Source organism: Nomascus leucogenys, chromosome 14 (assembly GCF_006542625.1).
Source record: "Nomascus leucogenys isolate Asia chromosome 14, Asia_NLE_v1, whole genome shotgun sequence".
In the NCBI taxonomy this organism is placed as follows: Eukaryota; Metazoa; Chordata; class Mammalia; order Primates; family Hylobatidae; genus Nomascus; species Nomascus leucogenys.
The window spans coordinates 75555861-75574094 of NC_044394.1; the positions used below are offsets into that span (position 1 = coordinate 75555861).

Here is an 18234-nt window from a genome sequence, read left to right on the forward strand (position 1 = left end):
CAACTTCCAAATACTGTAATAACTAAACCATCTTAATACCAGTGATCATTCTATACTCAACTTTTTTTTTTTTTTTTTTTTTGAGACAGAGTCTCGCTCTGTAGCCCAGACTGGAGTGCAGTGGCGCGATCTCAGCTCACTGCAAGCTCCGCCTCCTGGGTTCACGCCATTCTCTTACCTCAGCCTCACAAGTAGCTGGAACTAACAGGCGCCTGCCACCATGCCCGGCTAATTTTTTTTTTTTTTTTTTTTTTTTGTATTTTTAGTAGAGACAGGGTTTCACCGTGTTAGCCAGGAATGATCTCAATCTCCTGACCTTGTGATCTGCCCGCCTTGGCCTCCCAGCGTGCTGGGATTACAGGCGTGAGCTACCGTGCCCGGACTCTACACTCAACTTTTAAACGCTTCTAATGATACCACCCTAATGTAGCAATCCAAACTACTTTTTAACAGTTGCCATTTTTAGATAGCTGAAACCTGCCTCTTCTGTAGTGTCAGTTTGTTCAAAAGGCTGACCATCTACACCTAATGGTGACACAAAACACACCTTAAATATTTAGAAAGATCTATAACGCTCTTACCTACAAAGCCTTGTGCTAATTTTTTTTTAATTTTCAGACTGAATAATTATCAGAACTTAATTATTAAGGAATAACAGTAACAGCTCAGCTAATACGTAACATTCACTGTGTGCCAGGCACTGCTCCTCTAAGTGCTTATATTTAACTACATTAACTATTTTGTAGCAATAAAAAACACATCTGTCATAATATGACCAAGCTGTTTTCAGAACAAAAAAACTTTCAATAAAAGTTCATGATTTTAAAAAATTAAGGTAATGTTCTTTAAAAATGCTTATACTTTAAAACTCACCGTTTTCTGAAGGCATTTTGCCCAATGTACAAGCAGAGCAGGTTGAAGGCCATGTTTTTCCTGGGCTCTTAGAGTGTTTATTTCATGCTGAACTAGAAGTCTCAATTTTGCTGAGTTTCCAGGTCTAAAAAATAGTTCAATTTACTAAAATTGCTTTCTAAATACACAGTTCAGCACTTACATACATATATGTTAATGGGTCACTGACAAATTAAATTTTCACATGAGGATTAAATCCCTGGTAAAACCTACACACCAAGTGAAAGCAATATTTTTGTTTTACTACTTACACTGCTTTTCTGTGAATCAGAGTACAAACCGCATCCCACCACGATTTTTGTCTTTCTGTACAAAGCTGTTTACACACAGGAAGGGGCAGGCATAATGGTTGATAGGAGCTGTGGTGAGAAGTACATTTCTCCTTTAATTGTAAGTGGCTGGTATATACTACTCCAAGGAGAAATACCTGTTTTATTTAAGGAAAAGTTAAGTTAGAAAAAAAAAATTAAACAAAATGCAGAATATTTAATTTGTTAAAATCTTTGCTTACTTCAAGATCTAAAATACATATTGATTCAGGTGCATTTGTTTCAAGCCTTGAGGTTTCCTGGGGCAGATGATGGAAAAGCTGTTTTAGCCATTTTCGGATTCCAGGTAAAGCAGGCAATGAATTCCACTGTAAGCCAAGCCAAGTAAGGTGCTGAAGACTACCATTATGTGCTCGAATAGCACCTGAAATAAAATTTAAGAAATTGGCTTAAGGGTTTGAAATTTTTCTTTGTGCCATTAGTTTTGTCAACATAAACAATTAATTCACGTTATATATATCTTAATTATATAACAGCTTTTCTGTATCAAAGCTGGAGGGAATTCTGTTAGGCAAAATCTCATGTTCTTATTAAATGCATTCTCACTTGATTATTTCTAGAAATTTTAATAAAAATAGTAGTGATGAAGAATGTTTAAGTCTATCTTAAAAAATGACACTGACTAGAACTCAATAAACCAAAATCAACTGACAAAAGCCAAATAAAGAACACCTAACCTAATAAGAAACCCCAAAACAGTGGGTTTTCCTTTAAGTCATTAAAGCAATGGAATACCACTATATTAATCCATCGGTACAGTAATCTGGTTTTCTACAAGAAAGTCAATATTGAAAAGGTTATGCGCTTCTGGAAGCATAAAGAGGTATAATCTTTCTGTCATTTTGGCAATTTGCAAGACTTAAAGATGTTCATGTCCTTTGTCTCAGTAATTCTGTTTTTAGGTATCTCTATGGAAATAACTTGCAATGAAGACACTTTTTGTTGAAGTTTTTATCAGAGTATGATTATTAACAGTGGAAAAGTTGAAAACAACTTGGATGCCCAATAACAGAAAGTAGCAAGCAAATTATGACTACTTCATAAAAAAGATTATATTGCCAATAAAAGTGATATTTATAGTTTTAATACAGAGAATGTGGGAGAGTTCATGAAGGAAGCAAGATAAATCATACATAAACAACTATTTAGATGAAAAATATGGCCAGATGCAGTGGCTCATGCCTGTAATTCCAACACTTTTTGTTTTTGAGATGAAGTCTCACTCTGTCGCCTAGGCTGTAGTGCAGGGGTGTGATCTCGGCTCACTGCAACCCCCACCTCCCAGGTTGAAGCGATTCTCCTGCCTCAGCCTCTCGAGTAGCTGGGACTACATGCACACGCCACCACATCCGGATAATTTTTGTATTTTTAGTAGAGATGGGGTTTCACCATGTTGGCCAGGATGGTCTCGAACTCCTGACCTCAGGTGATCTGCCCGCCTCGGCCTCCCAAAGTGCTGGGATTACAGATATAAGCCACTGTGCCGGGCCTAATCCCAACTCTTTGGGGGGCTTAGGCAGGAGGATCACTTGAGCCTAGGAGTTCGAGACTAGCCTGGGCAACAAAGTGAGACCCTGTCTCTACCAATTAAAAAAAAAAAATTATCTGGGCAGAGTGGCATGTGCCTATGGTACCAGCTACTCAGGAGGCTGAGGCAAGAGAATCCCTTGATCCCAGAAGTTCAAGGTAGCAGTGACCTACGATCATGCCACTACATTCCAGCCCAGGTAACAGAGCGAGACCCTGTCTCAAAAAACAACAAGGCTGGTCGCGGTGGCTCACACCCGTAATCCCAGCACTTTGGGAGGCCAAGGCAGGTGGATCACCTGAGGTCAGGAGTTTGAGACCAGCCTGACCAACATGATGAAACCCCGTCTCTACTAAAAATACAAAAAAACAGCCAGGCATGGTGGCGGGCACTTGTAATCCCGCTACTTGGGAGACTGAGGCAGCAGAATCACTTGAACCCAGGAAGCAGAGGTTACAGTGAGCCGAGATCGCACCACTGCACTCCAGCATGGGCAACAAGAGCAAAACGCAGTCTCAAAAACAACAACAACAAAAAATACATGCCACCCCCACAGCACCACATTCAAACTCCCCCCAGCCCAACCCACACACGAAAGGAATACAGGAAAATATTAAGTCATTATTTCTGTGTAATAAGATTATGGGCAATTTATAAGAATAAAGACGGAGACCGTTTCCTCTGAAACACATAACTCACCAACATCGTATCTAGCCAAATCTTCAAGCTCTGGTTCTTGTACATCAATGTTTCCAATATCATCACTACCAAGAAAAGATGTATCCTTAGGTGACTGACTAGAAAACAGAGCATCATATAATGCAGACTGCCCGCTTTTGTTGGCAAAAGACTCAACAACCTCTTTTAAAAAATCTTGCTTGCCACGACTTAAGTTTAGCAACATGTGCCCTGAAAAAAAAATTTAAGTTATTTCCATCACTTTAAAAATACAGATTGTATTTGCTCACATTGTCTCATTTGTATACCCAAAGGGGAAATAACATGATTATTGCAGACCTAACCCTCCAACCCAAAAAATACAGCTGGACAACAAAACGGGTGTTTATGTAGAAAATGAAAAGAGTACAGGTTTAATATTCTCAGTATCCACATAAGACAGCAGAAGGGGGAAAAAAGACAGGAATGTGTATGAAAAAAGCCAAACATATTTGCATTTTAGATGAAAAGGTCTGGATTTAAGTGGCCATAGGAGAGCAGGGACAAGCTCTTATTCTCTGATCTGATACACTGATTTCTAAACCTGGCTGATCAGAATCCTCCTTTAAACAGCTTTTAAGAATTATTTCCGGCTGGGCACGGTGGTTCATGCCTATAATCCCCAGCACTCTGGGAGGCCAAGCCGGGTGAATAATGAGGTCAGGAGATCGAGACCATCCTGGTTAACAGTGAAACTCTGTCTCTACTAAAAATACAAAAAAAAAAAAATTAGCCGGCCGTGGTGGCGGGCGCCTGTAGTCCCAGCTACTCGGGAGGCTGAGGCAGGAGAATGGCGTGAACCCGGGAGGCGGAGCTTGCAGTGAGCTGAGATCATGCCACTGCATTCCAGCCTGGGCAACAGAGTGAGACTCTGTCTCAGGAAAAAAAATAAAAAAAGTATTATTTCCAGGCCTCATTCCCAGAGATTTTTATTCCATAGGTTTACAGTAAGCAATAAAAAAATCATAGTCCTCGGATAAAGTACTGATACATGCTATAACACAGATGAACCTTAAAAACCTTGCTAAATGAAAGAAGCCAGTCACAAAAGACCACATACTGTATGATTCCATTTATGTGAAACATTCAGAATAGGCAAACCTACAGAGACAGATTAGTGGTTGCCAAGGCTGAGCAGTTTGGGTAAAATGGAGAGTAACTGCTAATAGGTAAGGAATTCCTCATGGAGTGATGAACATCTTCTAAAATTGATTGTGGTGACAATGGTAATACTCTATGAACATACTAAAAGCCACTGAACTGTACACTTTAAATGGGTGAAGCATATGGTATGCGAATTATATTTCAATCGAACTTTTTTAAAAAACCCTCCTTCGAGTTAATTCTGCTGGACAATTAGGTTTGGTTACCACTACACAGTTGTGTCTCAGCACACTTGCAGAGGCACCCTCGGGATGCCCAGATCAAAGACATAAAAAAAATACAGGCAATTCTTATCTAACTGTGACATCATGCAAAGGCACTTATGAGAGCCCTGCAAGGGTAGAAGGAAAAGAGAAAAGGAAAAAAGTAGAAAGTCACTTTAAGGACTGAAAGTCTAACTCCCACAAAAAAAGTGGGCTATGGAATAAAAGAGCAATGTGAGCTTTGGCCAACAGCCTAACTATACACCAAAGCTTATAATAACTTTGATTTAATGTTACATCTTGCTCTTTATAAAATTCATCCAATTTTATATCAAAACTGCTCCTTATAGAAAGCATTGTTTCTTCAGTTCACTGCTTGACTCAATGGCCACCTATCTTAAAGTGTATATCTTAGCAAAATCACAGGTAATATGCAACAGACCTTTAGCATTCATCCCAAGCCAAAAATGGGGGAAAAATCCACAAATTCCAAGAGCCTAATATAAGGTAGGTATATATCTTCTATCTTCCTCACTATGCTCTCAGCTCTTTAAGACAGATCCATATCTTCTTCATCTTTATATCCCCACAGCAGTGTTTTTAGAAGCAGCTGGTGTTAAATGGTTGGCAAATCAATAATTATACTTAGTTCAGGAAGTGACTAAATATTCAGGATAGAGGCTCTAGCGGCCAGATAAAGAGTTAAGAAATCCTCTCCACCTAGGAACAAACAATATCATATATTCATTTCTTTTAAAGAATGTGCTATTTCTTCGCATCTCTTCCATACCTATTGCTCTTAACTGATACGGCAAAAAGAAATTATTTTGACAAATTATCTCCTGGAAAGATGAAGATTTTATCATAAGATATGCCTTAACGAAATTCCTTTTTCTTTTTAAATTAGTTTAATATTACTATTACCTGATTGGCTCAGTCGGTCACAGGCCATCATTTCCAGCAGATTTTGTCCAGCTTCTCCTTTTATTAATTTAATCTTTGGTCTTGGAACCTAATAATTTTAGAATCAAAAATCTTAATTTGATGATACCCATACTTTTAATAGTAACACGGTCTTATCTATTACAATGTACTTTTTTGATAATGAACAGTTAACCATTAATTAAACTGAATTGGAAAAGACTGCAAAAACTGGGAACCAAGGAATTTATATAATCTATGAAAGATAGGCCAGGTACAGGCGTGGTGGCTCACACCTGTAATCCCAACACTCTGGGAGGCCAAGGTGGGCTGATCACTTGAGGTCAGGAGTTCGAGACCAGCCTGTCCAACATGGTGAAACCGTCTCTACTAAAAATAATAATAAAAAAAAAACAACAAAGAGCCAGGCGTGGTGGCACACACCTACTAATTCCAGCTACACAGGAGGCTGAGACACAAGGATAGCTTGAACCTGGGAGGCAGAGGTTGTAGTGAGCCGAGACTGTGCCATCGCACTCCAGCCTGGGTGAAAGAGCGAGACTCCATCTCAAAAAAAAAAAAGAGGGGCCAGACATGGTGGCTCACACCTGTAATCACAGCACTTTGGGAGGCCAAGCTGGGGGGATCGCTTGAGCCCAGAGTTTGAGACCAGCCTGAACAACACAGTGAGACCCTATCTCTAAAACAAATTTTTTTTTAATTAGCCAGGCGTGGTGGCATACACCTGTGGTCCCAGCTACTCAGAAGGCTGAGGCAAGAGGATCACTTAAATCCAGGAGGTCAAGGCTGCAGTGAGCCATGATCATGCCACTGTGCTCCAGCTTGGGTGACAGAGTGAGACCCTATCTCCAAAAAAAGAAGAAGAAAAAAAAAAGCATAAACAGAGCGGTTCTGAGAAATTAGTTTCTACTAAAAGCACATTCATGTTACATTCAGAGAAATGGAAAATTTAATTACATGACTTTTCTACCCTGCATAAATAGGACAACAGCAGATATTGTCCTATTTGAGTAGATATGACACCCTACTTTAAAAAGTACAGGTGAAATGACACTTGGAAATGCCACATTGTAGATAACACATTTTCAGAGTATGGATAATATGGGATAGCACTGGAATAAATGGGACAGGAAATTAAAGAGATCCTAATGCCATCACCTATGGAAAAAAAAAGCATGATGAATAGAATGGCGAAGGGAAGACGTGACAGCTGCCTTCAAATATTAAAATTATTTTATAAAAGAAATCACCAAAAGAAGAAACAAGACCAACAGGTAGAAGGCTTGAAGAATATTTTTATTCTATATAAGGAAGTACCAAGAGCGAAATCACCTAAAGATGCACTGGACTATCCTGAAAAGTAATGAATGTCCATGACTGAAAATGTCCAGTCATAGGCAATGCCCACTTACTAGAAACATGCCGAAAGTAACCATATGGGTCACCAGAGCATCGGCTATTAATTCTATCACCACTTTCTTAATTGGTGGTGAAAATGTAATTTGATACAACCTCTTTAGGGTTAGATATTTGGCAACAGTTCTAAAAATTATAAATGCACAGATATACTTTGATACTGCAGTTCTTTCAGGAATTCATGGCACAAGTTAATCATTGCTAAATTACTTGAAGTAGCGTAAAAAAAAAAAAGTGAAAGCAAGCTAATGTCCTGGTTTTAGGACCCTGGTTTTAAAAACTCCAAAACTACAGTACATCCATACAATGGAATAATATGCAAGCATCCAAACTAATGAGAATGCCCTTTATATATACTGACATGGAAATATCTCCAAGATACAGTTAATGGAAATACAGTAAATGCAATGTTCAAATGTTTTCTTCCTTCTTTTAAGGACAGGGGATGTGTGCGTGTTTACTTGGAGATGCATAAAACATTTCCTGAAGAACACATAAAAAAGCAGTAACATTAGTTTCTTTGGAGTGGAGAAAGTAAATAACTAGGGAACAGAAACGAGTCTTCATAGCATATTCTTAAGAGCCACCAGAATTTTAAACCATGTATATATAATTCTTTCTAAACATGCTCATTTTTCAAAATATATTATTTATGAACCTAAAAGCTTCTGATTTTGAATTTTAGAAATATTCATATCGCCTATCCTTTTACTCACAAGTTTTCTAAACATCATGTCAAAGTTTGTCATCTACATGTTGAAAAGAGCACACAAAATAAGAAACAAAATGTTGACATCATTCTTTTTGTTTTCAAACTGACCTCAATTCATAAACCTGGCCTCTTTTACAAAATTATTCAACAGCTGAATTTGTGACCAGTTAATTAGTTGTGAATCCACCCAGTCAAATCATCTCAATTCACTATTTCCCTTTTTTTTTTTTTGAGATGGAGTCTCTCTCTGTCGCCAGGCTGGAGTGCTGCAGTGGCATGATCTCGGCTCACTGCAACCTCTGCCTCCTGGTTTCAAGCAATTCTCCTGTCTCGGCCTCTCAAGTACCTGGTACTACAGGAACCCGCCACCATGCCTGGCTAATTTTTGTGTTTTTAGTAGAGATGGGGTTTGACCATATTGGTCAGGATGGTCTTGAACTCCTCAGGCCCGCCTCAGCCTCCCAAAATGCTAAGATTATAGGTGTGAGCCACCACGCCTGGCTATTTCCTCATCTTAACCAAAAGGTTTCAAGAGACTTTGTTAAATACCTAGCTGCAATGGAGATGTACTGACTAGAACCACAGTATTCCTCTGATTAAGAGTCTGAAAATCTTGCCATAAAAGTTAGCCAATTCTTAAATACCCAAATGCCAGCACATATCCTACATTTTATGCTTATAATCATTCGATCATTAAGCTTTAAAATAAACTGATAAAATAAAATACAAGCATCTAAGATGTTTCTATTATATATTCATTCTACAGAAATATGTGGTAGTTAATAAAGACTGAGGTAGGTATCTCTGTGCTGAAGTGGAACAATGAAGAAATATTTAGAAAAGCAAGGCATCTGGCAATAGGTAAAGCACACCTACATTGAGGCACAATATTTTTTAAAAGTAGAGAAAGAATGTATTGCACATTTGCATATGCAAAAAATATTTCTGAACACCCAAGAAACTCCTAACAATAGTTGTCATCTAGGAAAGGAGACCTGAGTGAATGGATTAAGAGGGAAACTAACATTCTATTATCAAAAGTTCACAGTCAGGTGTGGTGGCTCATACCCGTAATCCCAACACTTTGGGAGGGCAAGGCAGAAGGATCACTTGAAGCCAGGAGTTCAAGACCAACCAGCCTGGGAAACATAGCAAGACCTTGTCTTTACAAAAAATTTAACAATGTAGCCAGGCATGGTGGCAGGCACCTGTAGTCCCAGCTACTGAGCTGAGGCTGAGTCAGGAGAGAATCGCTTGAGCCCAGGAGTTCGAGGATGCAGTGAGCTATGATCATGCCACTGCACTCCAGCCAGAGCAACAAGAGTGAGACTCTGCCTCCCAAAACTACATATCAAAAAATTTTAGACTGTGCACAGTAGCTCACACCCATAATCCCAGCACTCTGGGAAGGTGGAGCCCAGTTCAACGTTACAGTGAGCTATGATTACGCAACTGCACTCCAGCCTGGGTGACACAGCAAGACTCTAATAGACACACAGACCGATAAATTTTAAAGTTTCCACTAAAAATAAGAACTATTGGCAGGGCACAGTAATTTTGTAATTTTTTTTTACAAAAAAATTAGCCAGGCGTGGTGGTGGGTGCCTGTAGTCCCAGCTACTCAGGACGCTGAGGCAGGAGAATGGCGTGAACCCAGGAGGCAGAGCTTGCAGTGAGCCGAGGTCGTGCCACTGTGCTCCAGCCTGGGCGACAGAGAGAGACTCCGTCTCAAAAAAAATAAAATAAATAAAAATAAGAACTATCAGCTACTTGAGAATTTCTATAAGAACCTTTTAATGTTCATATTACCTAGTGAACCTCACTAAAATCCATTAATTTTCACTAATCCATTCCTTATGAACACAGAAGTTTCTACTGAGTAAATATTAGCACTTAACATGTGAACTGTCTATCAACAGTGTTTTTAAAAGATTTACAGGCCGGGCTCAGTGGCTAATGCCTGTAATCCCAGCACTTTGGGAAGCTGAGGCGGGTGGATCACTAGGTCAGGAGATCGAGACCATCCTGGCTAACACGGTGAAACCCCGTCTCTACTAAAAGTACAAAAAAAAAATTAGCCAGGCGTGGTGGCAGATGCCTGTAGTCCCAGCTACTCGGGAGGCTGAGGCAGGAGAATGGCGTGAACCCGGGAGGCGGAGCTTGCAGTGAGCCCAGACTGCACCACTGCACTCCAGCCTGGGCAACAGAGTGAGACTCTGTCTCAAAAAAAAAGGCCAGGCTCAGTGGCTCACGCCTGTAATCCCAGCACTTTGGGAGACCAAGGCAGGTAGATCACGAGGTCAAGAGATTGCGACCATCCTGGCCAACATGGTGAAACCCCATCTCTATTAAAAATACAAAAAATTAGCTGGGCGTGGTAGCACGCGCCTGTAGTCCCAGCTACTCGGGAGGCTGAAGCAGGAGAATCGCTTGAACCCAGGAGGTGGAGGTTGCAGTGAGCCAAGATCATGCCACTGCACTCCAGCCTGGCGACAGAGAGACTTGGTCTCAAAAAAAATAAAAAATAAGAAAAGATTTTATGTTTTCAAAGATTAATAGATATACTGTTACATATACACAATACAGTCATAAATGTTATATACATGTTTTTCAATTAACATGTTAAATTGCAATCATATTCTTCTATCATAGGTTATAAAGCCACTGCCCTACATCTACTTATTAGGATTTTGTCCAAGTAACACATCTTTTTGAATCAAGCTTTACCCATAATATGAGATTACATCTTTATCATGTTCCCAAAAATGGCAGAGTAAAAAGATCAAACTCTTCAAATTTGTCTACAAAGAAATCATGGCAATGCAGGCTTTTGACAAGAGTGCATTCAACATCCCTGTTTCACCAGCCTCACCAGTATTGTGTATGCTTAGTTATTTTCCACTGTATCAAACTGACTCCTTCATTTTAACTTTAATTCCACAGGTTTGTTCACATATTGTCATTACATACCAGAGCACACCTTCATTTAAAACACATCAAGCCTCAGTGAAATGTTAATTGCTCCTACAAGTGGAAGACTTACCTGAAATGCTATGAGATAGCACAATGCAGCCAGCTCAGAAAGAGCTCGCCATTGAACATTACTATGCTGACCCATCTTCAAAAGCAGAGAACCAGCATGCATGTAGAAATGTCCTTTCATTTCTAAGAAAGTAGCTGACAGTTCATCATTTCCACCCAAAGATTTCACAGACTGAAGAGCACTATCAAAACTGTAATATGAAAATATCAAACAGATAATACACACTTACTGTACCGTGAATAATCATGGTTTACTTAATTCAAAACAAAATAAAAATTTTATTTCAAGCTTCATCTTCCACATTCAACTTCTAATAATTCTTATTCCCCATGTTATAAATTATGAATCATCTAATGCTTATTTTTATCCTGCATACTTCCTATACTTCATGCTTAACCTCTCAAATGATGTCTTATTCCCAGTTATTTCCAGCCCTCCAATCACAGGATAAATATAACATTAGTGATTATAGGTACACATTTCAAAATAAACCAGGATAAAGTTGGGAGACTATTTTGTAGTTTCTTCCTGATCATATAGTTTCATTATTTAATAAACAGTTGTAATTTCTCAAATTAGACATACCATTTCCAGATTATAAGTAAATAACTGACAGGTATTTGAGTATCAATACAGTAATTGCTCTTTTTACTATATGGATCATTACAGCGTTAAATAAGTTGTCTTCCCTTTTTTTTTTGAGACAGAGTCTCTCACTATCGCCTGTGCTGGAGTGCAATGGCATGATCTCGGCTCATTGCAACCTCCACCTCCCAGGTTCAAGTGATTCTCCTGACTCAGCCTCCTGAGTAGCTGGGATTACACGCGCCTGCCACCATGCCCGGCTAAACTTTTTTTGTATTTTTAGTAGAGACAGGGTTTCACTATGTTGGCCAGGCTGGTCTCGAACTCCTGACGTCACGATCCGCCCGCCTAAGCTTACCAATGCGCTGGGATTACAGGCATGAGCCACTATGCCTGGCCTATTATTTGTAATCCATATTCTAAATTAGTTCTTCTAAATCCTAATGTTTCTCCAAATCCTCACTTTGGAAGAAAAGTAAAAGCAAAAAGCAAACACTTAAACGTGAAGCATGATTTTAAAGTAGCTTACAATAAAGCAACCAGAGCAAGTGAGGTCTAAAGATCTCTGGGGTTCTCAAAAACCCCTTCAGGGGATCCATGAAGTTAAAATTATTTTTACAATAATACCAAAAAAAATGTATATTTTACATACTCATTTTCTCATGTATGTAGAGCTGAGTTTTTTTTTTTTTTTGGAGACAGAATCTCGCTCTGTCACAACGCTGGCGTGCAGTGGCACAATCTTGGCTTACTGCAACCTCTGACTCCCAGGTTCAAGCGATTCTTCTGCCTCAGCCTCCTCAGTAGCTGCGACTATAGGCGTGTGCCAACATGCCCGGCTAATTTTTTGTCTTTTTGGTAGGGACAGGGTTTCACCGTTGTTAGCTGGGATGGTCTCGTTCTCTCTGACTTCGTGATCCACCCGCCTCGGCCTCCCAAAGTGCTGGGATTACAGGCCTGAGCCACCGCGCCTGGCCGACCTGAGTTTTCTAGAGGTTTCATGACATGTAATAGTTTTACAGACTGAAAGAGGAGGTAAATGAGAATCTAGCTATGTCCTATTAAGCGAGACATTAAAAAGATTTACAAAAAAGCAAAAACAATGACACTTTTCTGACTACGTTTTTGCTATTGGAAAATAATTATTTTTCATAAAAAATGCTATTATTGGCCCTGCGCAGTGGCTCACACATGTAATTCCAGCACTTTGGGAGGCCGAGGTGGGTGGATCACCTGAGGTCAGGAATTCGAGACCAGCCCAGCCAACATGGCCCCATCTCTACTAAAAATACAAAAAATTAGCCAGGCGTGGTGGTGGGCACCTGTAATTCCAGCTACTTGGGAGGCTGAGGCAGGAGAATCGCTTGAACCTGGGAAGCAGAGGCTGCAGTGATCCGAGATCACACTGTTGCACTGTAGCCTGGGAAACAAGAGCAAAACTCCATCTCAAAAAAAAAAAAAGCTATTATTATTAACACACAATAGGGCTTATTACATTTTTAATGGATTACATATTTTTTATTTGTTATCATTTCTAATGTAATAAACACTGATAGAAATAACCCACATACGGCCGGGTGCAGTGGCTCAGGCCTGCAATCCCAGCACTTTGGGAGGCCAAGGCAGGCGGATCACGAAGTCAAGAGATTGAGACCTCCCAGACTTTGGGAGGCCAAGGCAGGCGATCACGAGGTCAAGAGATCGAGACCAGCCGGGCGCGGTGGCTCACGCCTGTAATCCCAGCACTTTGGGAGGCCGAGGCAGGCGGATTACAAGGTCAGGAGATCGAGACCATCCTGGCTAACACAGTGAAACCCCATCTCTACTAAAAATACAAAAAATTAGCCAGGTGTGGTGGCAGGCACCTGTAGGCCCAGCTACTCGGGAGTCTGAGGCGGGAGAATGGTGTGAACCCTGGGGACAGAGCTTGTAGTGAGCTGAGATGGCGCCACTGCACTCCATCCTGGGCGACAGAGTGAGACTCTGTCTCAAAAAATAAATAAATAAATAAATAAATAAATAAAAAAAAATCAAGACCATCCCGGCCAACATGTTGAAACCCGGTCTCCACTAAAAATACAAAAATTAGCCAGGTGTGGGCTGGGCACGGTGGCTCACGCCTGTAATCCCAGCACTTTGGGAGGCCAAGGAGGGCAGATCACGAGGTCAGGAGATCGAGACCATCCTGGCTAACATGGTGAAACCCCATCTCTACTAAAAATACAAAAAAATTGCCAAGTGTGGTGGTGGGCACCTGTAGTCCCAGCTACTCAGGAGGCTGAGGCAGAAGAATGGCGTGAACCCGGGAGGCGGAGCTTGCAGTGAGCCAAGATGCGCCACTGTACTCCAGCCTGGGTGACAGAGCGAGACTCCGTCTCAGGAAAAAAAAAAAAAATTAGCCAGGTGTGGTGGCGGGCACCTGTAGTCCCACCTATTCAGGAGGCTGAGATGAGAATCACTTGAACCCAGGAGGCAGAGGTTGCAGTGAGCCGAGATTGCACCACTGCATGCCAGCCTGGTGAGAGCGAGACTCAGTCTCAAAAAAAAAAAGAGACTGAGTCCATCCTGAACCCCGTCTCTACTAAAAATACAAAAATTAGCTGGGTGTGGTGGTGTGCACCTGTGGTCCCAGCTACTCGGGAGGCTGAGGCAGGAGAATCGCTTGAACCTGGGAGGCAGAGGTTACAGTGAGCCAACGTCGCGCCACTGCACTCCAGCCTGGTGACAGAGCAAGACTCCATCTCAAAAAAAAAAAAAAAAAGAAAGAAAGAAAAAGGAACCCACATACAAAGATCTTTGATGTGCTTAAGAAAAATGTAAAAGGAACTTGTGACCAAAAAATTTGAGTATACAAGGAATACAAAATAAAACATCCTACATGTTTTCTAAAATAATCTTAAAGTTATGTTAGTTCTTTTAGATACTGCTCTTACCCTACCAATTGGGACACTATGTACTTTTTCAAGAAAATTACCTACTCCCTGCACTCAGTGAAATGAACTTCTTTACTTATACCAGATGGGGAAATAAATTAACTTCCAAACAAATGGACAGCCTAAACTAGCAATCAGTAAACTTTTTCTACAAAAAGGAGGAGAATACTAATCTGGCTTTACAGGCATACAATCTCTGCTGCAACCACTCAACTCCAACCTTGTAGTATGTAAGCAGCCACAGACAATACATAAACAGAGGCATGCTGTATTCCAATAGAACTTTATTAACAAAATTAGGCAGGGGCCATATTGGCCCACAAGTTCTAATAAACCCCTGCGCTAAACTAACAATTTTTTTTTTTTTTTTTTTTTTTTTTTGAGACGGAGTCTCGCTCTCACCCAGGCTGGAGTGCAGTGGCGTGATCTCGGCTCATTGCACGCTCTGCCCCCCGGGGGTTCATGCCATTCTCCTGCCTCAGCCTCCCGCGTAGCTGGGACTACAGGCGCCCGCCACCTCGCCCGGCTAATTTTTTGTATTTTTAGTAGAGACGGGGTTTCACCGTGTTAGCCAGGATGGTCTCGATCTCCTGACCTCGTGATCCGCCCGCCTCGGCCTCCCAAAGTGCTGGGATTACAGGCGTGAGCCACTGTGCCCGGCCTAAACTAACATCTTTATACAAATCCAAGTAATGTTTTTGTTCAATGGAATTTATTTTCAAAATGGAGACACTGGTTTTCAAAATCAAAATTTAGGAAAAAAGATAAATCACATAGTTGAGTTATTTTGTTTCTTAGCTAAAACAGTATTTTCTGAAATACTAGTGATGCTGAGTGCTTATACTAGTACATGTGAACCTAGCCATCTGATGACAGATGAACTTCAATTTTCACTCAATTATACTATTATAAAAAATAAAATATGAAATAGCAGTTAGAACATTCATTTTAAGCTTGACTGTGACAAAACTGAGTATTTAACCATAAGGCTAATTTTAATCAAGCTTGAACTGTAAGAGTTCTCTAAAAAGGAAAGTCATATAAAACCAATTAGAACTTCCCTATAAAAGAAGAAAAATAAGATTGCCTCCTAGCGGTTCACTGTATTAACTATAACTCCTAGGTACATCACAGAAATAATGATTCAGTAAAGAAGTTTAGAGCAATGAACTTACTGCAAAAAGAAAAACTGCAATTTATACTAAAACATTCTCCTCAAGTCAACGTACCTTTCCAGTAATTCTCTACTTTCCTGCACATCTCTAGTGGAAAGCGTAAGAAGTGTAAGATTAGCATAGGCCAGCAGTAAGTCTGTATTGGTTGCTCGCCAGTCACTTTTATCAGACTCCAAACACTGTAAAGACTCCAGATATTCCTATTTTGTGGAATGAACAGTAAGTTACAAAACTTAATCAAACGTTAAGAAATTAACCATTTTATGCCTACAAATTCCTTTTCTCACTCCAACCACGTTTGTGAAACTATATTGATTTTTACATCAACCTTATGAATGAAAACACCAAAAATATATACATTTATCATAGTTATCTCCCCAATCTTCCCATTATAAATTTAACTGATCCTGGTAAAAATTTCATAATTGTTCTACATAAATAAAAGAAATTTAAGCCCTGAGGGGCACTGCTGCTTTAGTACAAAAAGATGTATGCTAATTGCCTATATAGAAATGTAAAGACCCAATAGCTTTAATCTACCTTAAGGGTCTGTACAACACATGAATTCCATTCTAAACTTGAACGCAAAGCTATGTTCTTCTCTGCCTCATGGCAGTGGGCCACAGCATCCTTCAATCTTTTATTTGAGCGATACAACTCCACTAGCCGGATGTTCACATGGATGTCATCAGGTCTTACATAAAGTTCTGACTGAATCAAGTCAAAAGTTTATTCCATCCATCTTCACCTTCACAATCTAGAAGCTGTTCCTATTTAGAGGGGAAAAAGAAAAATTATTAGAGTAACACTTGTGCAATTTTAAACAAGTCATGCTCCCAAAGAGCACCATTCCACTATGTCTAGTTTGATGATGATGTCACCAAAAACACCATCCTATATACCTTGTTCGTCCCTTCCAAGAGTTGCTTACAACCCAGAAACTAAGCCTCAAGAACTGTATGTGGAGAAAAGCATCTGTGATTACTGCAGTAGCTCATACTCTCTTCAGAGACTACCAGGACTATTGCCACACATCCCTGTCCATCTGAGTCACCACCAAAAGCCTAGACCTTCCCAGTCAATCCTCAGCAACAAGGTCCTTATCTTCAAACTGCTCTCTATCTCCTTAAATCTGACTCAATCCCGCATCCTCTCTCCTCCCACTGTTCTGTTACCTTCATCATCTTCTCAAAGCACTGTCATCACCTCCTGACCTTAAATGAAGAGAGTATCATCTCAGGATAACCTCCACTACCATGATGGCTTTTTCTCTCTGAACTTACATACAAGGAGAGGAAGTAGGGTTTGTGACCACTCACTTCTCATTTGCAATGTTCTTCCATCAGCCTCTCAAGAAGCTAGGACCACAGGCATGCACCACCATGCCCGGCTAATTTTTTTTTTAATGTTCTGTAGAGATGGGGTCTTGCCGTGCTGCCCAGGCTGACTACTCAGTTCTTTAATCACCTCATCTCCAGTGATGTTGTCCTCCATTCCAACCTCAACCATCCACTTGCCACTGACACAGGTCTTCAAAATCTGTATTTTGGTCATACCACTGAAACCACCACACCACCCTTCTTATTCTTCCACCTCACTGAGGGCCTACATACCCTTACTTTCAGAAATATACTTCTCCACCACATGACAAGTTCCCTTCAAGACAATGACATCATCAAGTTTTAAACACCTGTAAACACAATAAATACACACACTTTCTTCTGTCAGACAAAAAATGCTATAAGCCCTTATATCCATAATTACTGTTCGCTTACAGATCCCTTCAACTAATTCCCTCTTTTCCTTAGAAGAACCCTCCCAACTGGTTTCTGTGTGCCTAGATTTGGGAAATCATAACCCCAAGCTAACTGATTTCATTTTCATTATCTCAACCATCAAACTGGTGCTGCCTAAAACAAAATACCATTTTAGTACTAACAGATTCACTTTCTCCACTCCCTGACACTTCACACCTCCTCCTACTTCCTCAACTTCCCCATACCTTCCTTTGACCCTCACTTTCAACTTATAACCTAGATTCATCCTTTACTGAGAAACCTGATGCTATCACATATAAATTCCATTTTACCTTACCTACTTAAACTCATCTTTCCCCAACTCTCAAGACCATGCCGCCCATTAGTACGCTGTATTTCATTCCCCTCTCTCCTTTATCAATTTCTCCTCTTCTGGATGAGATGGATGATACCCTGGCCTCTCCCTACTGCAAAAGCCCTAGTCTTTGACTCTACGTTAAAATTTTTTTAAAAACCACTATGAGTGCTTTTAAAAAGTTCTATCTCATACTTGAGAGAAAAAGCCTTCTCAACAGTAATACTCTCATTCATTAAACAAATGTCAGAAACTGTTTACCTTGGCAAGCCTTAAATTTTAGATGAAATGGAATTACTTTGCATGACAGTTATAAATCTCATGGATTTCAATTCCAAAAAAAAAAAATCTGATACAGGAAAAGTGTAACAGTGCCTTCAAGTTATTAAAGAAAAGCTTTAAAGAATGCTTCAAAGTATCTAACTTGTTACACTGCAAGAAAAGAATCCCCTACCATTACATA

The 18234-nt window shown here is 40.2% G+C and overlaps 2 protein-coding genes across 2 annotated transcripts in view; both read right to left on the bottom strand.

Annotated features, from left to right (window-relative positions):
* Positions 1-18234, bottom strand: part of LOC100593752 (E3 SUMO-protein ligase RanBP2) — an 83163-nt gene that overhangs the window by 61657 nt on the left and 3272 nt on the right.
* The window catches only part of LOC115838354 (ranBP2-like and GRIP domain-containing protein 4), a 31149-nt gene continuing 13699 nt past the window's right edge, over positions 785-18234 (bottom strand). Inside the window, 9 exon segments of the mRNA XM_030827924.1 lie at positions 785-997; positions 1164-1339; positions 1424-1605; positions 3469-3678; positions 5778-5865; positions 10967-11156; positions 15714-15859; positions 16200-16387; positions 16390-16429. Of these exon segments, the coding sequence (XP_030683784.1) occupies positions 856-997; positions 1164-1339; positions 1424-1605; positions 3469-3678; positions 5778-5865; positions 10967-11156; positions 15714-15859; positions 16200-16387; positions 16390-16429 (1362 nt within the window). The 3' untranslated portion in view covers positions 785-855.